At 41.6% G+C, this 23454-nt stretch overlaps 2 protein-coding genes across 7 annotated transcripts in view; both read right to left on the bottom strand.

Moving 5' to 3' along the window:
* Positions 1 to 11980, bottom strand: part of LOC117045617 (multidrug resistance-associated protein 1-like) — a 29337-nt gene extending 17357 nt beyond the window's left edge. For 2 of the 4 annotated variants that reach the window (XR_004426443.1, XR_004426444.1), the window contains exons 1-9: positions 11668 to 11980; positions 9987 to 10048; positions 8122 to 8263; positions 7377 to 7531; positions 5451 to 5628; positions 4790 to 5044; positions 2849 to 2914; positions 1620 to 1757; positions 647 to 793 (exon numbers count right to left, since the gene is read on the bottom strand). Coding sequence is in view for 2 of the 4 variants with exons in the window: in XM_033146843.1 (XP_033002734.1) it covers positions 647 to 793; positions 1620 to 1757; positions 2849 to 2914; positions 4790 to 5044; positions 5451 to 5628; positions 7377 to 7531; positions 8122 to 8263; positions 9987 to 10048; positions 11668 to 11841 (1317 nt within the window). In the remaining 2 variants the exon portion in view is untranslated. Of the gene's footprint in view, positions 1 to 646; positions 794 to 1619; positions 1758 to 2848; positions 2915 to 4789; positions 5045 to 5450; positions 5629 to 7376; positions 7532 to 8121; positions 8264 to 9986; positions 10049 to 11667 lie in introns of those variants that run through there. The other 2 variants (XM_033146843.1, XM_033146844.1) reach the window with 2 other exon arrangements.
* A 2280-nt stretch (positions 11981 to 14260) lies between these two features.
* Positions 14261 to 22879, bottom strand: RBM11 (RNA binding motif protein 11). 3 transcript variants are annotated; one of them, XM_033146841.1, is made up of 6 exons: positions 22663 to 22794; positions 20864 to 20945; positions 18540 to 18702; positions 16801 to 16873; positions 15617 to 15710; positions 14261 to 14788 (listed from the first exon to the last, which is right to left on the bottom strand). In XM_033146841.1, the coding sequence occupies exons 2-6, from the start codon at positions 20933 to 20935 to the stop codon at positions 14501 to 14503; spliced, it is 690 nt and encodes a 229-aa protein (XP_033002732.1). In that variant the 5' UTR covers positions 20936 to 20945; positions 22663 to 22794; the 3' UTR covers positions 14261 to 14500. The 3 variants fall into 3 exon arrangements, with proteins under 3 accessions (XP_033002732.1, XP_033002733.1, XP_033002731.1); XM_033146842.1 differs by lacking the exon at positions 22663 to 22794 and adding an exon at positions 22404 to 22577; XM_033146840.1 differs by lacking the exon at positions 20864 to 20945 and having other exon boundaries at positions 22663 to 22879.
* Positions 22880 to 23454: the final 575 nt, after the last annotated feature.

Genomic DNA, 23454 nt, shown 5'->3' with positions numbered 1-23454 from the left:
GGCTGGTAATGGCTAGTTTTCAGGAAATTGAGATCTTAAAGCCAAAATTATTCTAACAGTGGAAGTCATTTGTTTTAAATTCAAACCTACCCCAACTATTTATAAAATATGTTTGTACAATGTTTAGAGCAAAAAGAGCAACAAGCGGAGGAGGGGGCATTCTTGGTCCTTCCGCTTGAGATACAATTTTTAGGCAATCTGTACCTCCGCCCCACCCTTGATGCTTATTTCCTCTGGCAACTGAACTGAGGGCAGATGCACTTGTATAGGGAGAATAGCAACAGGGAAGAAAGTGGTGGATGCAATATGAGTTTGGCTTTCCGCAGTCATACATCAAGTTTTCTCTAAAATCCAGGGTCGTTTGCTTCCTGCTCTATGTGCAATTGTTAAAACAAACAGCCCCGAATTTCAAGGTGTGCCAAGAGATTCATCAAACTTTCTTCCCCCCAAGATAAACTTTGAAAATGGAATAGTATGTTTTTTAAAGTATGCACATCACTTCAGCAAAGTCCTTTACAATTTTATCTAGCAGCATGAACCAATACATTTTGAAAGTTAACTAAAAGATGAAAAATATGCACATTATTAAATGCTATTTAAGTACCACAAATATTCTTTCTAACATATGCTCAAACAGTATATTTACCTGAGCTATTCCAGAAATTGCTGTAGGCAAATCTAACAAAGGCAGTCGTAAAATATTAAACAAAGAGATAGAAGTAAACACTTTAGCAGCGGTTAAAACATTTTCTTCATCCACCAGAAAATATACTCCAAATGTAGTCAAAGAGACCTTTAAGAGAAAGAAGTAATGGGATTCCCCCCATAGGTTAAGAGCTCAATTTTCAGTAGTACTAACTGAACAGTGCTTTAGTTTTTGCTAATAAACAGCATGACTGACAAGAAACAACTCAATTCAACATGATTCCTTGGCAGAAACCACTAGCAAAAACCAAGCTCTCTTAAGTGCCATTTCACTTAGTTTAGCTTACTTCTAACTGAAAGTTGAAGACCTTCATATACATAGAGAAAGCAAGCGTATAAGTAATGCACACTTTAGACTATTTGCTATGCAGATAGTATTGATTTGTCCTACAGCTAAAGCCAAAACAGCATTAGGCTGCAATGCTAAAATGGAACGTATACATTCAAAATGAACTGCAAAGTTATAGCAGCATAAATGCACTATAAGTCTTACTTACTAGCATTATATTCCAAATTAAGCTTAAATAGACCCATTGGGTTGGATCCTAAAATGTTCCTCCATTCATATAATTTCCCAGACTTTCCGTAAAATTTATTTTGCTTCCACCATGTTTTCTTCAGCATCTCCCCACTCAAACTCTTTACTTTCTTGTTACAGCAAATTAAAATCTGACCATGAAAACAAAACCCTACTTTGTAATCAAGAAATTTATTTTAAATAAATTGCTCCATTTGTTGCCCAATGTAGAAAGATTGCTGCACATGCTGATGGTTTGTGAACCAGGAAGTGATAAAACCTGGATATGTACCACACATTCTTAATGGTAGCAAAATGGGTTGTATTGTGCCTAACAAAATGTATGATATATAATTACCCAACTGTATAAATGAGTGCTATTTCATTAAAAACACACCAGGAAAGGGATACAAGTCAACGTCAACATGGAAAATGTTGTCAGGTAGCCAGCAGATTTCAAAACATTGATTTCACGTTCCCGAATGTCCACAATCTTTTTCTGATATGATGGCTCCCATGCGTATAGCTTGAGAATCTAAACAGACACGTACATTTTGAAACACTGTCACCAGTTAACAATATTGTGAAATACAAATTTATGCTCAAACGTGTGTTATTATAGTACATTTAAAGTGCAAACATGCAGCCTCCCCCTCATATTTATGTGAAAAGTAGGATCTACTACATGCAGAGGCAACTTTTCCATTCTATATTGGAGGACACCATCACAGTTTGACAATTACCTCAAACAGAGACCCTTCCCTAAGAGAAACAAAGTGATCAGGTAGTCCATTCTTTTTCAGGCAGGGACATTCTACAGTACATCAGGCTTCCTCAATCTCGGCCTTCCAGATATTTTGAGACTACAATTCCCATCATCCCTGACCACTGGCCCTGCTAGCTAGGGATCATGGGAGTTGTAGGCCAAAAACATCTGGGAGGCCAAGGTTGAGGAAGCCTGTTCTACATGTTAAATGGAAGAACCTCTGCTTGAGGCAATTGGTTTTTTCTCTAGCACCATCAGTGTGCATGACAATTTATGGCAGCCTTTCTCAACTTTGGGTCCCCAGATGTTTTTGGCCTACAACTCCCATCATCCCTAGGTAGCAGGACTAATGGTCAGGGTTAAGAAAGGCTGCTTTATGGCATGCAAGAGGACAAGTTGCTGCCCTGAGGAGCTTGCAATCTAAGTTGTAACACAAGATAAAAAGCAGAGGAAAGGAAGGAGAAGGGAGGCAAGCCTGAACAGGGCTAAACAGGTAATATGTGGCTGTTTCAGTTGCATGCACTTAGGCTTAGTTTTATCAATTAGAATTAGAACACTGAAATTTCCTGATTGTGATGCAGCACACTATATGGCAGAAGCTTGCCCAGTCCAAACTCTGAATGAATGATATGAGAGTCATCTTGAAAGAAATATAGTGCAGTCTTCCTGAAAACTTTCACACTTTTGATAGTGAAAAAAGGGAATGAATCATAATAACAATAATTGTTCAGAAATGGGGAAGTGCATAATCTATTATTACCAAGTTAGCTCAAAATAATCTACATGTGGTTATGAATTGAGACATATTTTATCCTCCATAATCAGATTAAACAAGTATACAGATTCATTATCTGTCTTACCTTTATTCCATGCAAGATTTCACTTAGGAGTTTAATTTGTTGATCCTTACTCTTCATTTGACTTTTCTGAAAACAATAAAGTTTATTAATAAAGGTTATAGGATTAAAGGTTCCTTTTTTATGCTGCATAACACATATATCAGGGGTCCCCAAACTAAGGCCCGGGGGCTGGATGCAGCCCAATCGCCTTCTAAATGCAGCCCGCGGACGGTCCAGGAGTCAGCGTGTTTTTGGAAGGAGTTAATTAGCTAACCTGTATATATTTACCTGAATGTATTGTTAGTCTAGAAGTATAAAAGTATAAAAGTGCCTCTGTTAAGCTTTTCTGTATGAAACCGCTCTGTAAAGTTGTGAACTCTGATCTGCATTGCACTGGAAAATGATGACTAAGTGTCTGGAGATAACAATAGACCTTGCACAGAGAGTAGCTGTCCTTGTACAGAGAGGAACTGTTGCCTAGGTCAGAGATAGGGTGGCCTTGCTGGAGTGCGCATGAACCAACTCAGGGCTAAATGTCATTTTGCCTTATATGTATAACAGGAAATGTACAACAGGAAATGTTCCTTATGGACAAGAGGAAGAGCCAGGGAACTGTCTATAAGAACTGTCTGAAAATTGACTAGTTTTGTACTTGCTTGGCTATCTAAACACCGAAGTACCTCTGCATGCAGGAAATAAATCTTTCTCTCTCTGAAGCCAGCAGCCTCAGGTGTTTTCTGCTCCCATGTTTTCTCACCGGGCGCAACCATGGGAACCCGTAGGGGCGAATAAGGCTTCATTTCGTGGGGGCCCGTTTGGGATTCTTATGTTCCCCGGCCTGAGAAAACAGGGAGTCCGAGGAGTAGAATGTGTCCTTTTATTTAAAATGCATCTCTGGGTTATTTGTGGGACCTGCCTGGTGTTTTGACATGAGTAGAATGTGTGCTTTTATTTAAAATGCATCTCTGGGTTATTTGTGGGGCACAGGAATTCGTTCATATTTTTTTTCAAAATATAGTCCGGCCCCCCCACAAGGTCTGAGGGACAGTGGACCGGCCCCCTGCTGAAAAAGTTTGCTGACCCCTGACATATATGTTTAATATCCCACAACTGATACAGCCAATGAGAATGCAAATCAATAATGTTTCAGGCAGTAACTGTAGTATTTACTTACACTGGTAGATGACTGGACTTTTTGTTTATATAGCATTAGAAAGACAGAAGATTTGATAAATCTCATTTAGCAATTGGGACATTTGATTGTATTAACTTGTGTGACAGACACCCTCACTTAAGATGGGTGCTGGGTAATGTGCTAGATGTGTTATGAGATAAAATTTTCCCTTTATTTCCACAGCAGAGGTCTTCAATTAAGTGTTTGTGGTAGGGTTTATGTTTAAAAGCAGTAAGTTACTATAATTAGATGAAGGGGAACCCAGAGGATCTAAGTAAAGATAAGGCACCTTTGGAGCAAAACTAAAACTCTATGTGTTTGAACTCAAAGATAGCTTAGTTGCTACTTTTGAAAGGCACTGCACTTTGTTTCACACAGACACTCCTTACTGAGATATTTAAGATCCTTCTCAACTTCACACTTCAAGCCTGTCACTGGACAGATAAATTATTTCTAGGATGACTACTGTCTTACGCTACACATAAAACACCCCAACCTCTCTTAGAAACCCAACCTTTCCTCAGGTAGCTTCACACTTAGCTTCAACATGTAATGCGCCAGACCTGTTGCATTTGGGAGACCTCCTGCTCACTGTCGAGTGCCATCATGCCCTGAAGTCAATGCTGCTTTTGGGTGGGCATGAGGGGGCAACAATGGGATCAGCGGCTGGGAAAGCCTGAGTGCTTCTACTTACTTACCTAACTCAGGATGCAACCCGTTCAAATTAAAATGATAGTCTCCCTATAATGCAACAACTTTCTACAGTACGTCCAGCTGAAATTCCTTACCTTTACCTGCTGGAATTTGACAGCAAAAAAAGCATTGGCTGGTAACACCAAAAGTAGCACACTGACACCCGCTAGCACTGAGGGGCCCAGTTCTTGCCAAAGGAAGGTAATGGCCAGGAGGATCTGAAAGGGGGCTGACCATAAGAGGTTGAGGTTGATTGCCATTTCCGTGAGTTGCTGGATATCTGCTGTCATCAAGTTGACAGTTTCCCCTGTTGTATACTTCTTTCTTGAAGAGCTAGATAAATTTAAAGCCTGCAGCCAAGGAGAGATGGATGATATAATGAAATGTGTGAACTTTGGTTTTTAACCAGAGCACCTGCCACTCAGTTCTGAAAGAACTCATGGAGGAGACGTAAGAAAAGGAAATTCCTCACCTTCTGTTCCCCAAGGCAGATCTAAGTGCCCCCTGAGGACCCTGGAACCTGAAGGGAAGACCTCAAATGCAGGGCAGGGGGAATTTGGAAGGCAGCCTGAACAAGCCGGATTCACTTGTGCAAGCTGCCTCTGTCCAATTTTTCCCTGATAACAGCATACTACTACGGCCCCCTGCCCACAACCCAAGGATTGGGAGGAATTAAGTGTGGAAGGGGCAGTGGGGATTTCCCTTCTGCAGGCATCATTGCCCCCACCCTCAATATGGTCAGACAGGAGAGATTACCTTTTTGTATACAAGGCCAGTGACTGCAGTTCGAATTTTCCCAACAGTAAGCAAGTTAAGGCGCTGGAAGGCCTGTTGGATTAGTGTCTGCATAACAACCACAAGCAGAAGAGCCACTGCATACCCATAGCCATTCCAGAGTGGAGCAGAGGAATGCTCACACAACAGAATCATTTCCCTGCAATGAAAAACAGCGAAGTTTATTTTATTTTATTCTATTCTTAAAGCAAATTATGACCCTATTCCTATTCATATAACACAGTGAATAAGCTTTCAACTTTCATTAGATCCACTTAGTTGAAAAACCAGGAACACCTGGGTGATGTTTATCATGTTCCTAGAATGTGGAGGACACTGAACAAAGATGCCAAGTTTCACCCAGGTCCTGACCAGCTGGATGTCATGCCTGGGTGGGTTTCACTGTGCCAGGCCACCCCCTGTGACTGAGAGCAGATGAAGGCAATGGGTAAGTTGGTGTGGCCACCATCCTCTCAGCCAATATCCTCTCAGCTCCTGGGACACAATCCATATGATCTGCAGCATCCCATCCTGAACACAGAACACAGGGAACCTTCATATCGAAAGCATAGAAATATGCCTCTCATTGCAACATGCTGACAGCAGATTCCAGAAACTACTTGGCCTCTGATGCATTTGCACAGGCAGCCCAGTCTCCATATGCCACTGGCAGGGACAGGATCATGCCTAAATTGAGCATCACTAATAGCAGAGTTAACAGTGATAAGAGGGCTGCAAAGTTTAATTAACTGAAAGCCTTTAATCAGTAAATAGGTGTCAATGGTGAACTGGGCAGCATATTTTTTAACACAAGTCCTTTTAAAAGCTGAAAATGGCAGCCGCCATCCTAAAAGAGGTATTCAACCTTTAACTGCAGAAGAAAGCAGATTTTCCCAAGGTGATGCTGGTTGAACTACATGTAGTAATCTAAAAAATGAATTATTATTTATGCACCAGAAATATTGTAATCCATATGCAAATTTAACCAAGTTCCAATCAATTACAATTATTTTTTAAATCAGGTTGCAACTATAGTAGTAGTAGGGCATACGGCTCTTACCTGTACTGTATGCCATTTCAACGTGTGAAATACAACTGCTGTAGTAGCCTTGGAGTCTTTGCGTTAGCATAAAGCACTTCTGCTTTCACAAGGCAAGGCACCTGATGCCACCAACCCTCCCTACCTACTGATCAGCTCTTGATGACTGAAGGATGTTCTGTAACATTATCAGATATGATAGAGAAAGATGCAGTAGGCGAGGGAAGTAAGTGAGAGCCTGGTGCTCCACCTTGCATAAACAGAAGAACCTCATTGCTAGCACAAAGTAACCACCGGATACAGCCCACAGTAACCATCTGCAAGCTGCTAACGATTAACCTACAAACATTATCTGACAGACATAGGCATGTGATGGCAGCAGTACTCAAAGTGATAACATCAGGTCAATGTCTCAAATGCAGACTACATACCTCTGACTTCAACAAACTATGCAAATTCTGCCTGCATTTCATTCAAGTTGAAAATGTAACAACATGCAAGAAGGACAATTGGTAAATTATCTCCTTCAAGCCAAATAACACTTGACATTTTAAAAAGCATATTATTTAAAAATCAACAAAGTGGTATGACAAATGTATGTAATTAAATAGCCGGAGGAGGTCAGATTTTACTGTCAATGGTCCAGATTTTCCAGGCCAATTACTAGGAAGAGTAGTCCTCCTGCAAGCCAATAGCTGGTTTCCAACTAATTAATATTACATATAATTTGTATTAATTTATCTCTCAACATACAGATACATTTGTAAGATTTTTTTGCAAGAAATTTCAACCACGCAACAGGAAGATCTGGAAAAGCCCAAGGCACCTGGATCTGCCAGTTTGATATTAAGGTATATCTGCAAACTTACTTCATAATCTGTGGGCTCAGGAAAGCTAAAAAATCAGTTGCAACTTTCAGAATAGCCACCTTGATCAATAAAAATTTAAATGTTTGCCATAGTGGTGAAAGGAGAGATGGCTTTTGGGAAATTGGCTTTTTTGTCACATCTTCGTAAGCAGGAGCCTGTGGATTAAACAGATATGGGATCTGAAAATATGGAAATGCCCTTTGCCTACAACAGAAGAAAACCCTTCTAAAACAAATAAATATACAGTACAGTAACATTTAAAAAATGGCTCCATGTACATGTTTACTGCAACACAATTTGTATGTGGTGGAGGGCATCAAGCTTCCAAAGGAACATCAATGTTCATTGCTACCAACATGCTTAAATCGGTGGTAACCAGATTTCCAGTAGTTGCCTAGAGCAACATACATAAACTCTAACAGACACCATCCTGCTTCAGATGGTCAGTTCTCACTATGCATGGAGGGTATAAATTGTGTGATTCACCTAAGGGATTACTCATCTAAGGCATTAAATCATGTATCTATTGAGCAAGCATCACACAGGTATTGCAATCTAAAGAGACAGACTGGGTGGAGAAAACAGGTAAAATGAGAAGCAACAGCAGCAGCTTATCCATGTGTCACACAGGAGTTCTTTAAGAAATGAAAAGTCATTCCAGTTCTTAAAGGCCAGGTTATAAATCTTGCCTCTGGAATCCCATGGCTTCTTTCAGGGACATCTTTTTTATTGTCACCAGAATTACCTTTATGTCCTTGGATTTCTTAAATACTTCCTTTCTCCAATGCTTTTCAAACTCTGGACACACAATGTAAGATGAAACACTTTCAATGAGTTCGGACAGGTCTTCCTGTTCCAATGGTTTCTTAGAGCCTAAAGTTATAAATCTGTTAAAAGACAAGTTAGTCACAAAACAGTTTGAAGATAAATAACAACCAACAACCAACAAGATAGTAAAACAAAGGAGTGAGAAGAGAATTGAGAAAGTGCTTATTTCTATAGTTAAAATCTAGTTCCCTGTTCCACCCAACATCTCCTATAAAACACTGTCAAATCAACAAAGTGACTGCAGGAAAAATGTTCCATGTGATTTGCTTCCATAATAATAAAAGGAAATAGTGTTGGTTACTCACTCCCCTCATCTGTCCTGTGAACAGTTATGAAACCTCCATGGCATGCTTTAGAAGTATGCAGGAAAATAGGAATAGGGGCCAAACTTGCTCACACAATCCAAAAAAGGTCAGAGGTTCTACACTATGGGTAATTACAACTGCATTTTACATTTCAGCTTATGAAAATAAAGCCAAAGGAGCATTCAAACGTGAGGGCAGCACAGTATGCAAGACAGAAGTTACTGTCTTATCATGGTTTACTGTGAACCAACAGTGTGCTGCTGTACGCAGCCCAATTGCTCCCCTTTTGCTACTTTCCTGGCACAAGCAGAAGAAATAATTTGTTGTTGGCTGATGAATCCTGGCTTGTTTGGGAGCATCTAGTAACCAGGATCCCTGGTTGGTTTATCACGAGGAGCCAACCTTGATTGCAGCTCCATGATTGGTTTCTCCCACAGACGCCAAGGGAGAGGCAAAATGGGAGAGTTCAGGCTACATGTAGCAGCATGCTGCTCACTCACTGTAAACCACAATATTGTGACAAGAAAATATGACCATTCTGACAACAGCAGGGAGACAGGTGGCAAGATGGCTCCAAAACAGAACACATCAAGAAGAGCAGCCTGAGGGAAGTTCCTCAGAGGGAACATCCTTAAAGAATATGTCAAAGGTTCGATACTGTAGCCAACATTACTGTCCATCTCCCAACAGAGAAAATTGCCAGTACTGAAGAACAGGAAGTTTGAAAGAGGCAGAGCTGGGGGAAAGCAGCACTGCAGCCTATATAAAGAGGAAGTATCTTAAACAGGAGTGACAGCCTGCTGATCATGAAATCATTGTCTGGTCAGCTGATGGCCATCCCAAATCTTGTACAATGGCTTGCAGTCCTATGCATCCATATACATGTATGAGACGCAAGCACATGCAGCTACACACAGAGTTGCAGCTTATATTAATATCTCATTTGCAGCCAGTATCATTTACGTGCTTAGCCGTTCAATCTAGACTGTTTTTCAAAACAAGCCCATGATTTAAAAGATGTAAAGAGTGCAAAACCACCACAGGTAATTAACATAATAACATAATACTTAGTGATGACTGACTCACCTAGCAATATTAGATATTTCAAATTCTCCAAGAGGAGTTCAAAAAGAACATTGGGGGGGGGAATCTTAGTATGAGTTCTGTTGACGTAGGGAAGTGAGTATGCAAGAAGCCTGTACACAACAGCACTCTGCCCACCTGTTGTTCCCTGCAACTTAGGTATTCAGAGGCATAAGGCCTCTGACGAAGGGTGATACATCAACGTGGGACATGTTTCTCCGCAGACCTACATGGAAGTGTGTGTTTGTTCTGGGGTGTGTGTGGCTTAAAACAAATAATTAAACCTTTAATCAATTATAAGACAAGGCTTTAAAAGCTTTCCTATCTTTCCAGTTTCTGGTTAAGCACAAGGACCTCTATTGTAAATTTAAAACAACATATATAACTTTTGTACCTGCTATACCAGGAATATGTTATCTTGCTTAAAAAGGAAGCACTTTCTTCAGGACTGCATTTCTGTAAAAAAGCAAAAACAAAAAACTAGGCTAAAGCCTTCTCTCTGTGTCCAGCCTATATATAAAAAGTGCAATTCAGAAGAAGTCTACGACTTTGCTATCAGATTTATATGAAATAAGAATTACACAAAGTATTCTAATCTGCATATTATTATTTATGTAGTGTCATCAAACTGTGGGGCACTTCACGGACGATACATTTCTAGATCTTTTATTTTTCGTATGCATGCCAAAAGACATACATACAGTATAGACATACTTAAACAATAGGGACTGAAGGAACTATGACTGAATCAAGTATTGTAGATCCAACCAAAGTCACAATGGCTGGTTCTGTAAAGAGGTTTAGGGCAGGTAAAAGTTAAAGGGCTTAGGAGGCATCTAGTCTGTCTACTACACACATATTTTTCCCCTAAGAAATGGGTGAGACTTGTTCTCAATTCTTTTTTTTTTTCAAACTCCCTGCTTCTGTTTCTATTTGGAAACCTGCCTCCTTTGTGCATTCTTTCCTTAAATCTCAGCTTCTCAAAGCCCCATTACTTCAATCAGCAGAGTTAGTAACAGTTTGGGATGTGTGTACAGATGTGTGTGATTTTGATCAGGACAACGGAATGGGGCAAAAGGGTTAATTAAGTATCCCCAGCACAGCAGCAGCAGCACCTGGACACCAATTCAATTCCCACCCTTCCTCCTTTCAAGTGGCTTTCCAGATAGGAAATTTGATCACAACTAATCTGCTTCACTTCTATTTCAGCCCTTTGTGTCAAGAGTGAAAGTGACTAACAACTCATTTAAGGGCATTCTGAGTGTATTATCCTTTTCACTAAGTACTCTCACCGCCCAGATACCAAACATGAGAGAACAGGATCTTCCAGATCTGAGGGTGCATGCAACTTCCAGGTAGTTGTGAGTCCACTTCCAAAATAAGAAGTTACCTGTTGATAAACTCCTCTGGGTCTTTATGCTTACAAGCTGTCAGCAGAAAAGAACAACTTTCAGAATGCAAAGGGCTCACCTGATCAAGCTCGGAAGCTGCTTGAGACCTTGATACATACAGATGTAAGCTTCTGCCTCCAGGCCCAGCCTCTGCAGAGAGGAGCCACTCATTTTCTTCGGCTGCCTTTTACCCGTCCCCCTTTATGCTTTGGCCAGACGCAGCCTGTATCCTAACCTGTACCCTTGAGCCTCTTAGCATTTTAACCAGAGCACCCTAGGGGTCCCTCCCAGCACCTATCTGAACACAGAGCATACTCAGCATAACTAGCGCTCCTCAACAAGTGACGGGAAGCACAGTAGGAACCAATCCTCCTTCATACAACATCCCAAGTATATTGAGCAGGAGGCCACAGGATGTCTTTCTGGAGAAAAACCATATTATCCACCTTTTTATTATTATTCTGGGGGTCTCTTAGGATTTCCCAGCCCAACCTTCCGCGTGCGTGTGTGTTGGAGCGGGGACGGCAGAGTGCTTTTGGAAGCTAAAGGACAATGATTTCCTGAAATAGCCACACCGCCTGGAATCACCTAGTCGGATTTTACGCGTGCGCGCTCCGCCTCCCCCCACCCCAACACCATGCAAAACCCATCTATCTGTGGGCGAGTCGCCTTGCAATTAATTACCTTTCGGCTGAAGGGCCGGAGGCGCTCGTAGGAGCCCCCCTTGTTGGCCCACGAGTTCCCCGGCATATCCCCGGCTGATTCCGAAGGGTCAGCGGCCGTCGTCCCTAGCGCAGCTTCAGCAACAGATGATTTCCGCTTAGCAGCAGCAGCAGCCCCCCCGGACGACGACTGCATCGACAGGCTCGGCTCCTCCGATTGAAAGCGAAAGGAACCAATCTAGCCGCCGACGGCAAATCGGGGGCGGAGCTCCCGAGCTCAGCCGCCCGGGGACAGCGTTGAATAGAAAGGTGAATGGGGAGATGCGCGATTTATCTCCAAAGCAAAAGTCCTGACGTCTGCGCCCGCGCGCTCCTCTCTCTCCCGCGTGTGTCAATAGTGACTTGCTTCTGTTAGCGGGGAAACAGCACACGCCTTTCCCCTTGCTTCCGACGCGTTAGAACACAGCCGTGAAGTGAAGTAAGGGCGAGAGGCGGCGATCAGAGATGTAAGAAACCTGTGGGGCACTCCGGATGCTGCTGGATGATGGGAGTTCCAGTTCACCAAACACCAGGAGGTCCACGGGTTCCTCACCCCGGACTAGACTAAGATCTGCTTTTGCCACCTGGGGTTATTCAGAGTTTAGTAATTACAGTATTTGTGATTTGCCCAGGACTCAGAGATTATACTACCTTGCTTAAGACTGGGCTGATTTTCCTAAAGAGTATCCTCAATCCAAATTTTAATATGGAAATCAAATAGAATCATCATAGAAGCCTATGCATGCTGGAACACCTTGCCCTGTTTCCCACAGAACTGGACATGTTAGAACCTATGCTTCCAAAAGATAGCCAGCAAGCTTCTGGATCCTTCCCTTCAGGCTAGTTTACTGCAATAAGTAAGTTCATCTAGCTTTTCTTTTTCATAGTTTCCCAGGCAGATGCCAAGAAACCAGCACAACCTGTTTATGAATACGTGGTTGCACATCACCATGACTGGTCAGCGGAATAGTCCCTCCCAATGCAAAGAGCAAGGAGGAAGGAGAGATTTTAATTTGGATTGTGGGAGGGTTAAACTCCCCCTCCCCACCACAGTTCCATTCCTGCTTGGCCTTAATGGTACTTATCACCATTTTAAAAACCAAATATGTGCATATTAAATGCAGCGACATTTTTAACGTTTCTATGAATTAGTGTGTAGGAACTTCAGAATTCTTCCTATCAAAAATATTATCGATGACTAGAAATGTACTGATGACTGATCAGCCAGGAAGCAGGTAAGGATTGTTCCCCCCTCCCCCCACAAGTAATACTTAACATGCACATGGGAATAAAGTGGGAGGGGTTACTCTCCCAAAGTTGCAATGTTTCTGACCATTGTCTGTAATGAAGTCCTGTGGAATCTATGTATATGGCACTTGGAAGGTCAGGACTTCCAATATACAGTATGTCAGTTCTACAAGAGAATGCATTTCCTTGTAACAGTGCAGTTGAATGTAGCCTGTGATGTGATTCACAGAAAGCTGCATGTACTGTACACAACTTGATTTCTACACATAACTGCATGGAACCAGCAGGTGCATGAACTGACGTCATAGAAAAACACTGTATGCAACACGAAAAAGTATGAATGTAAATGGGTGACTCTGACCCAAGACTGTAACTGAAATATTAAAAATAACTGAGTTTCTGTCAGTAATAGAAAAGTAACCAATTGTTCTCTCTTGTCAGTTTTACAGCAATAAGACATATCTGCATAGGTCATGAAATAGAAATATCTTGCCAAGTATCAAAACCAGGTTTTAGCAATAAACTTTATTGTTTACCTACATCACATTGTGACATCGCATGAAAATTCAAGCCTTTCAACATTTGCATATGGGAAAGAACTTAACTAATAATGTGTGCCTATATATACTCTGCAATCCAGAATTGCAAGACTAGTCCCTTGAATTCATAAACAACTTTGCAAGCAAGGCATATCTTCAGAGAAAATTTACTTCATTCTCATGTCTCCTTCAATAGCAGCCAGTAATATTCTTATTTGTGTCCCTTGGATTTGGCATTCTTTTCATAAATATATTTACTCAGAATGAAATCCTTCTGGTTCCAATACAGTTCTTAGATTTCCAAGTGAGACTGCAATCATATTGCACTTATTTGGGAGTAAATCCCGCAGAATTTCGTGGCACTAGATCCTCAAGCTGAATCAAGCTGCAGGTTGCTTCAGACTGCGGCCTTAAAGCCAACTCAAACATGCAGAAATAACAAGTGTTATGACCCTTTTGAACCAGTAAGTGAGCAGTTATATATTTGCATGTTTCTCCACATTAATAACAAACAAACAACTTCCACAAGGAAAGCTAGCATAGTTGAGGGAAGTGCTTAATTTAAGCCTAAACCTAACATGTTAGATTTCCATGTACACAAGTATTTTGTTTCATTTACATGTTTGAATGCCCCACTCTCCACCATGATGTGGGAAAGCTGAAAAGGGTAACTCCACATGCTGTTTATGCATTTCCAATTGGCTGAACTCCTGCAGCCATGCAAGGAATCACGAGGACCAAAAACTATATAAACCGTTTTGAATAACTGCAAGCCAGGCTAAATTACTGTGGACAAAGTTACTAGAAGAGATTACAATGCTTTGTATATTCTTTTCTGTGAAGTAGTAAGGTGATTTTAAAAAATACAAAAAATGCTATTTCTCCCTTTTAATCGGAGTGTAACTTCTATAATACTTTACCTTAAACCATTATAAATAATCTTATATACCACAATAGCCATGTCTTATTTCTTAGTAGAGTGCAAATAGGCACTATGTAGTCAACCCCATTGTACACATATTTATGTCCTTAGATTTTTGTTGACTTTCTTTTTGGTTTTTTCCTGTCATTTCCCACACTACTATCACTGTCACTAGTTTCCTGAGACCTTTTCCTTTTAGATGAACCTTTGTTAACCAGATACTGTGTGTGATTCTTTGGCTCTGGGTACACACATTCAAAAGAGGTTTGTCCTGGATTCAGATAGGCTGGAATAGGAAAACTTGGAAACGACGGTGGTGATGCCATCTGATAGCAAGGAAATTGCTGTCCCATTGGATTATAAGGGGTATATTGGTGTGCTAAGAAATACGTCATCTAGAAGAAAATAGAAGGTAAATTAATATTTTAAAGTTTGGAAGAGAATTGCTACATTAGTTCTAGAAAATGAAAGGTACTGGACATGTTTCTGTCAGTATGCAAGCTTTGATTTACACTAGTCCTTTATCAGGTAGACTGTAAAAATCAAATAATTCTTACACACTACACACATGTTGGTTATAGATACGAAGTTTGGCATGACTGTGGTCTGCTTCTAAAACCATTTCCAGTTCAAGCACGACACACTAAGGTATAAGGTTCTTAAAGGGGGTCTTAACAAGATATAGAAACAGAAATTATGTGAGGCAGACATGCCAATGTAAGCAATCAAAGAATGATTCCATCTCATTTATATAATTGATGTTCACAACTAGAATGCTTCATATTGGAAGTGCTGAGGACATAAATGTGTTTGTGGGGGGGGTTGTTTTGTTTGTTTTGAAGAAAGGCAAATTTTGCTGTAGCTCAGCATGACTAGCAAAGTGGTTACAAACTCATTGGCCTGGATCTATCAGACATGGCTAGGCAATACTAAAGACAGCCTAGCACAATGAGTTTTGTTGCAGAGTCAAGTCATTTTCTGTTTCCGGAAGGATGTTGGCACAGCTGGCTCAGAGGGGCAAATTGCCAGCTATAATCTTGGCTTCACTAAGCAGCTGCTCAGGTATGGGTGCAGGTTCATAACTAAAGCCATAGCATGGGAAGGGGGGAAAGAGTTTCCACAAGTTGTGCGTTTGGCAGTTTCCCCTTCCATTACACATCCTATAAAGTGTCTCTACACTATCTATTGTTGTGATAGATTTGTGATCATTATTTCAAACTTACCATGTTCTGAAAGGCAGAATAACCCTGTGGTGGACTATTATTCACCTGAAAAGGACTTAGAGGTAATGGAGTACCACCATAAGGCTCTAAATTCCTATAAAAAGAGCAAGTAGGGGGAATATGGTGAGTGAATGCTAATAGATTTACTCATTTTTCAATACATACATATATAGAAGAAGAAGAAGAGTTTGGATTTGATATCCCGCTTTTCACTACCCGAAGGAGTCTCAAAGCGGCTAACATTCTCCTTTCCCTTCCTCCCCCACAACAAACACTCTGTGAGGTGAGTGGGGCTGAGAGACTTCAAAGAAGTGTGACTAGCCCAAGGTCACCCAGCAGCTGCATGTGGAGGAGTGGAGACACGAACCCGGTTCCCCAGATTACGAGTCTACCGCTCTTAACCACTACACCACACTGGCTCTTTACAACACAATCCTTTGCATGTTCAGCAGGATTTACTCCCAGATAAATCTGTACAGATTTAAAGTGTAGCAGAGCAACCCAGCCCTGCCTATCTCTACCACTCTCCACTGTCAGGGAGTTCTACCCATCAGCAAGTAGTGGTCAAATGCACCTGCCCAAATGGCAACTACTACAATGGGGGCAGTGCCAGCACAGAATTTGCTGGATCCTGTGTGGACCCCACTGCCATAATTTGATATGGACCTCTCCACTGTGACAGTCTGGGAGCATTTTGTCTTGTCCATCCCCTCCCACACTTTCTTGCCCCTCCCAGCTTAAACTTTGTGGCTGCAGATGCAGCACTCACTGTGCTGCTCCATCAGGCCCTGTTACTGCGAGTCAGGGGATAGAACTGGAGTCTACGTCAGCTTATAGAACTTCTTGTCCCTTCAGATGGGAATATGCTAAGGCTGTGATTCTCACATACTTACCTGGGAATAAATCCCACAGCAGAATTTACTTGCAAGTAAACATAGGATAGGACAGACATTAAGGCTGAACATTATACATAATTTAGGAACTAATTCAGAATGCAAAAATGATTGGATTATTGCTTTAGGGAGCTAAAATTGATATGGCACTAGAAGGGAGTGGGGAACTGAACATTTTGGACGGTTAGTCTATACTTTCAGTGCACATATACCACATAATATCGAGTATCAGAACAGAGGTTGTGTCTAAACTAAACTCCATGATATTTTTATACTGGAAAAAGCCATTACCTGTGTGTTGATGACTGTATATCATGTTCCACAGTCTGGCAATGATTGATTAACTCTACACAGTGGGAACTCCCTATGAATGGAATAATAATAATTTTTAAAATAATTAAAATTGGTCTAGTCAAAAGTTGATTTCATTCCCCCTCCCGAACGCTTAATATACTTTACAATGTAGAAATGAAGTCCAATATAGAAACAAAATTCAGCAATCATACTACTATAATTAGGTTATGCACTTGGTTTTAATTTTAATTGGTATTTACAATAAACTATCTAATACCAAGCTACAATTTCCACCATCTCCAAAAACCCAGTAAATCCTGCCAAACTTCTCCTGTAGTTTTCCATTCACAAAGCCCAATCTACTTTTATGCAAACTTTTTAATGGGCACATTATTCAGTAGTTAATATGGGAAGCGTTTTTTATCATAGCAAGCCCCAATGGTAATTCTTTATTGGTCTCCAAGAATTGGGGTAATATTCAGGCTATATTTAAGAGCAGACCCATTGAATAAATATACTTACAGTAAATGTCTGTTGCTTCCAGTAGTTCTTTGATTATGACTTAGACTGCAAACCCAAGACTGCTTATTGGGGAATAAGCCCCATTGAATTTGATGAGACTTGCTTTTTAGTAATGGTTAGGACTGCAGCTTTAGTTGGATCCCCATGAATTATTATTATTATTAATAATAATAATAATAATAATAATACTCCGCCCATGCAGCTGGGTTTCCCCAGCCACTCTGGGCGGCTCCCAACAGATTAAAAACAGAATAAAACATCAAATATTAAAAACTTCCCTAAACAATTTAAAAAGTGGGTTCTAGACTAGTTTTTTCCTCAAACAGCAGTCTTTAATAGCATATGGCAGACTGCTATTGAAATGGCTGAAAGGTTCAAAAACAGTTAATGATTTATCATGTTGGCCAGATACATTCAAAGAACAAAAATTACAAGTTTTCCCAGGCTAACGCACAAGATCCTTGTGTGAAACCAAGACATTATATGGATCCTGGCCAAGGTAAGTTTCTGAATAACTGTGATTCATTGATATATTTCAACTTGCAAGTGGTCGTGAAGATTCACTAGAGATTAGCAGTGATAAAAAAGGATTTGCAGATTATAACGTAACAGGCTGACAACTCTTCAAAGAAAGACTACATTTCTAATTTATGATATTGGTAGCCACTACATTTGAAGTTTTCTATTGAAAAAAATGGAAAAATTACAACATAGTTTTGATAGAAAGATTACAGAACAATGCTGCATCTAACCTGCTACATGGACGTAATAGAGGGGGGAGTTTTGTACAAAGACATTTTGAAAGTCTGAACTAAAGGAATTTGGAAAAGACCAGCAGTTTCAAGTGTACACATTACAATGTTGCACTCTGCTAGGAGGGTAACAAAGTACAGACTGTAAAATAATAATATATTTTGTAAGATTCAGCTCTCATTCATTATTAATTCCCAAAAGAATATATCTATTACGCGATCATATTTTTACTGTGATAAACTCAGGATTTTTTTCCACCTTCTTGCGAAAGTGGGATGTCTTAAAGGGTAAAAATGCAATATACCAATTAGTTTGAGAATTCTTATGCTCTCAGAATTGTTTTTTTAATGCATTAAATATGGATCCACTAACATAGTAACAATCACTTTTCACATCAGGATTGTGCATTATATGCCCAAGTTTTGTAAAAAAAAAAAATCTTGGCAGGTAGCTAAACCTACCAAACCGATATTGCACTTTAATTGGTCTTCCATATAAACGAATCCCATTCAGCAAAGCTATGGCATAAGGCACTGACTCTGTGTGTTTAAAGCAGACAAATCCAAAAGTCTTGGGTTTTCCATCTTTGTCCTTGCATATGGTCACTTTGGTTACCGGTCCAGCCTGCAAGAAACTTAAGCATTACTTTCTCATAAATCCCAGGAAGGAAACAGCTTTTCATTTGCTGATTCTAAGGCTTGCTGGACCAGAAAAGGAAAAAAGGTATATAATATTGGGTACCAGCTATTTCAGCATTGCAACAAACACATGCCATTATGCTGTAATTTTACTTTAATATACAAAGATTTCCATGACATATTCAAAGCCTGCAAATCTCACATTTTATTCATACATTTTATTCTATTTAGTTTATCAATCCAATTTACATGTACTGTGGCAACTAGCAAAGCACTTAAGGATTTTTGGGGGGATATATGTAGGCCGTCCAAAATATAATTGTTGTTGTTATTTCTTACCCACCTTTCACCATAAGGTCTCTGAGTCCTACAGCAATTTTAAAATACAATATTAACACTGTTGTAAACCTGTTACAAGGGACGCAGTGGCACTGTGGTCTAAACCACAGAGCCTAGGGCTTGCCGATCAGAAGGTCAGCAGTTCGAATCCCCGCGATGGGGCGAGCTCTCGTTGTTCGGTCCCAGCTCCTGCCAACCTAGCAGTTCGAAAGCATGTCAAAGTGCAAGTAGATAAATAGGTACCGCTCTAGCGGGAAGGTAAACGGCATTTCCGTGCGCTGCTCTGGGTCGCCAGAAGCGGCTTAGTCATGCTGGCCACATGACCCGGAAAAACTGTCTGCGGACAAACGTCAGCTTCCTCGGCCAGTAAAGCGAGACGAGCGCCGCAACCCGAGTTGTCCACAACTGGACTTGACGGTCAGGGGTCCCTTTACCTTTATCTTTAAACCTGTTACAGTCAAGAGAATAAGGTGGGTCCTATATATAAAAATCTCAGGTGTCAAAGCCCAAGGTAAAGAGGTGTGTCTTCAGCATAACTCCATAATGAAGGTGCCTTTCCTTTGGGGGGGGGATTCCCACAGCATAGGGACTGCCACAGGGAGTGCCCTGTTCAAGGCTGCCATTCCATGAACTTCTGAGGCTGGTGAAAATACCAAGAGGGCTCCCTCTGCTGATCCTAATACCCAAGAACATTTGTAGAGAAAGAAGCAGTCTTTCAAATATTTGGGGATTAAATCATTCAGGGATTTAAACACTAATGTGAGCACAATGAACTGGGCCCGGAAATGAACTGGCAACCAGTGCATGTGGTTTAAAAAAAGGAGTTACATGAACTCTACACATCTGGCTGTTCATTTTGGAGGAGTTGAAATTTGATTGCTGTACATGAGTTATACTGTACAAACAACAGGGAAGTGTAAAACTGTAGAGGGTTCTACGGGTAAATATAAGAGCTATCCAAGAAGAGATAGAACCAGCTGTTGGTTAATAGACTGTATGTATCTTGATCTTTTTCTGTGCTAGATTAGCAAGGGAAATAAGATGAAGAAATTCTGACACTTCAAACGAGCAGAAGCTCTTGTCAGGCAGAGATGAGTCTACAGCCCAAAGAGCAGAATGATTAATCAGGGTTTTTTTGTGTGTAATCCTGTTCACATTTACTCCTCAGGCTTTATACGAAATCCAGCAGAATGCCCATGTGAGAACAGGTTTCCCACAAGCATCTGGTTGGCCACTGTGAGAACAGGATCTTTGACTTGATCGGCCATTGGCCTGATACAGCAGACTGTTCTTATGTTCTTACTACCGGTATAAACAGACATTGTTCCTTCTTTTAACTGCTGTGTATACAGGTAAAATATGATTGAGGGATAGGTATATATTAAAAACTAGTAAAAAATGAAATTATATGGATCTTCAGCATCTCTTCATTATAACAGATTCAGGCAGGAATTTGTGAAAACAGATTTTTCTGAATTAATCAATAAAACCCACTTCTGTCTTGATGAAACTGAAAGGTGACATGTGATAAGAATGTGACAACTCACAGAAAACAAGCTAGATGTCTTTGTATTTTGCCAGTATTCAATAGTGTCAAATATCAGTTGCTGCTCAACATAATGGCTCTATACATTTTCTAATGTTTTAAAAGGAAACATCACATCTGACAGAGTCATAACTGAAGCCTTCAGCTTTACCAAAGGAGAATCAATGTTTGTTTTTGTCAGTTTTATCTCACCGCCCCACCCCGGAAAAGACAAGTTTCACTGAAGCAACATTTTTCCAGTCTGGTGTTCAAGGTTGCCTACTGCAGATGATGGGAGTTCTTCAAGGAGAGGAAGGAGCAAATCAAGTATTCTGGTGCTTGTTCTTTTTAACATGTAGATCTCCCTGTTCATAAATAAATAAAAATATCTGCTCAAGAAAGCTACAGGCACAGCTAGATTTTTTAAAGCTTTAAAACATCTAATTTATCATTATTTCTGTTTTACCAGCTCAGAGGTACAAAGAATGGGTGAATCATATGCATGTAACAAAGTTATTAGAAAGCTATTAGGTGCCAATTTAGTGAAGGTGGGAACAAGCAGAACCTTCCTGTCATAGATTATTTGTGCTGTGCTACTGGAGATGAAATCATTTCTGCTTTATGAAATATAAGTATCCATGTAGAAGTAAGAAAACCAAAATGGGAAGGATATGAAGAACACAGAACAAAGGAACGGTCTTCCAGTGATATCACTGTAGAAAGAGGGGATAAGTCCAAACAAGATGCTAGCAGTTAGCCTGATGAAGTAACATAAGGAAACCATGAACCTTCCCCCATTTATTTTGTGTTTATTGTTAAGGGTGTGGTAAGCTATTGTTATCAGTTGCTTGGCATGCCAAAACACAACAAGAACCATGATTAAGTTGTGGTTAAAACTGGAAAGCAATGAATGATAGCAAGTATGTATGAATTATTGGACACCTGGGAAACAAAGAGAGAGGCCCTTTCCTCTTAAGATTGCAACCATTCTCTGGGAAGTTCCCCACATTTAATATGTTTATCAATCACATCTCCTTCCTTTACTTCCATTCCCATCACTTTCAGTGGTTGTCTGAGAATTTTTGAGAAGATGGGGAGAACATAGAATAATAGAATCTTAGCAGGGACGTCTTAGCTATTGAGGCTACTGGCGCAAGACGCCATGGCCTGAGGAGGGCGCCTGCGCCCTCCAGCCCTGCCGGCAGCGCCGCTCTCACCCACCTCTTCTCGGGCTGCAGACGTGGGGAGGCCGTCAGCAAGCCTCCCGACAGCGCTGCAGCCAGGGCTCCCTGGACGGCAGTGCCGCGCTGCGCGCTTCGGCCGAGCAGGCAGAGGCGGAGGTGGAGCACAGCTGGCAGCATCCCCACCTGCTCCTCTGCGCCCTCTGGCTGCCCGGCGGAGCACGAGGGGCGCCAGAGGGATCTTCGCGCCAGGGCACCGAATTTACTTAAGACGGCCCTGAATCTTAGAGTGGGAAGGGATCCCAAGGGTCTTCTAATCCAACCCCCACAGGGCTTGCAGGCCACAGGGAAATAAATGTAGCATTTCACCTAATTTTACGTCTGTGCCTCAAAATGCTTCACTTTTTAAATTTTTGCCTGGTGTACCAAAAAAAAAAAAAAAAGTGGTTAGCACCACAGTCCTAGCATGGAGGGAAAGGTGGCAACCCTTTTGGGTTTTAAGAATATGGTCATGGTTTTCATTTTGCATTGCCTTTTTTTCAATCACCTTGAGAACTGGCCAGCCACCCTGAATGTCTAGCTTCCTGAATAGTTACAAGGGGGAAAAAATCATAAATAAATAAAGCCCTGTTTTAGGCATACCTAGCTTCTGTTGACTATTTTATCTTTCCATTTTATTTTGTTTAAGGCACCTCTTGGTACGTTTCACACATCCTCGATGGAATGGAGCAGGACTGAAGCTTTGCTTCATACTGCGAATTTAAGACTCCTGACAAAAATCTTCCATCTGCTGCTCCTTGTAAGCATTCCTTCCCTGCTGCCGCCAGCTTGCCAGCCCCTCCCACTTTCAGATCGCCCCGCCCACCTGCCAAGGTGGCCCCGCCCCCGCCGCCCCTTGTACCTGCAGGAAAAGCTCGTAGAGAATCTCCTCTTGCACGCGGCTCTCCAAGTTCCCCACGAAAAGCGTCCGGTCCGGCTCGTCTGCCCTCCCTGGGCTCGTCATGACAGCGGCCAGCAGCCCGCCCAGCTGCGCGCGAGAGACGCAGGGAAGAGCCTGTCAACGCGGCAGCCCCATCTGCGTGCTGGAATAGCAGATGGAAAGTGGGTGTGGCAGGTGGGGGGGAGAAGAGGATTGGGAAAGGGGCGGGGCTGCAGCTTAGCCGAAGCTAAGCGAGAGAGGCCGTAAAGCATCAGACGCGTGCGCGCGCGAAAGGCAAGTGAACGGGGCCGAGGGTGAGCGTGCTTTACGGCATAACGAAGCCTTGTTAAGCAGAGCCGCCGGGGCCACCCTCCCTGCTCGGGTATCCTAGCAACTGACTGGCGGTGCTGTGAAGAGGGGCGGCGTTTCCTCAGCTGCAAGGAGACCTCTCCTCCCTCTCCGCCGTTGGAATTGGCAAAGTCACTCCTGCGCCCTTTTGCCTCCTGCGGCCATTCCGTGGTCCAAAGTACTGCAGTGTCTCACACACACAGTGTTTCCCATCACAGCCCCTTTCCTTGGCATTTCTGTAAGAAAAGCGTGTCTTTATGTGCATTAACGTTGTGGCACTACAAAGTGGCACTACACAACTCGAATTAATCCCGAGGGTTATTTTTAACTCGATGCTTTTGTTTTATTTTTGCAAACACTTTCTCTTAACTTTTTACGGATTTATTTCAGCGACCCGATGTGCCCCCCCTCCGACGTTGTGAACTG

This window comes from Lacerta agilis, chromosome 4, assembly GCF_009819535.1.
Source record: "Lacerta agilis isolate rLacAgi1 chromosome 4, rLacAgi1.pri, whole genome shotgun sequence".
In the NCBI taxonomy this organism is placed as follows: Eukaryota; Metazoa; Chordata; class Lepidosauria; order Squamata; family Lacertidae; genus Lacerta; species Lacerta agilis.
The sequence above is the reverse complement of the archived record's forward strand: the minus strand, read 5'-3'. Positions and strand labels throughout refer to the sequence as shown.

Coding starts and splice junctions, on each gene's coding strand:
- RBM11 (XM_033146840.1), bottom strand. CDS start 22,764: ATGACGAGCCCAGGGAGGGCAGACGAGCCGGACCGGACGCTTTTCGTG. Junction 16,874..18,539: donor TAAAGTGCAATATCGGTTTG/GTAGGTTTAGCT, acceptor TTCCATTCATAG/GGAGTTCCCACTGTGTAGAG. Junction 15,711..16,800: donor ATACAGTCATCAACACACAG/GTAATGGCTTTT, acceptor CTCTTTTTATAG/GAATTTAGAGCCTTATGGTG.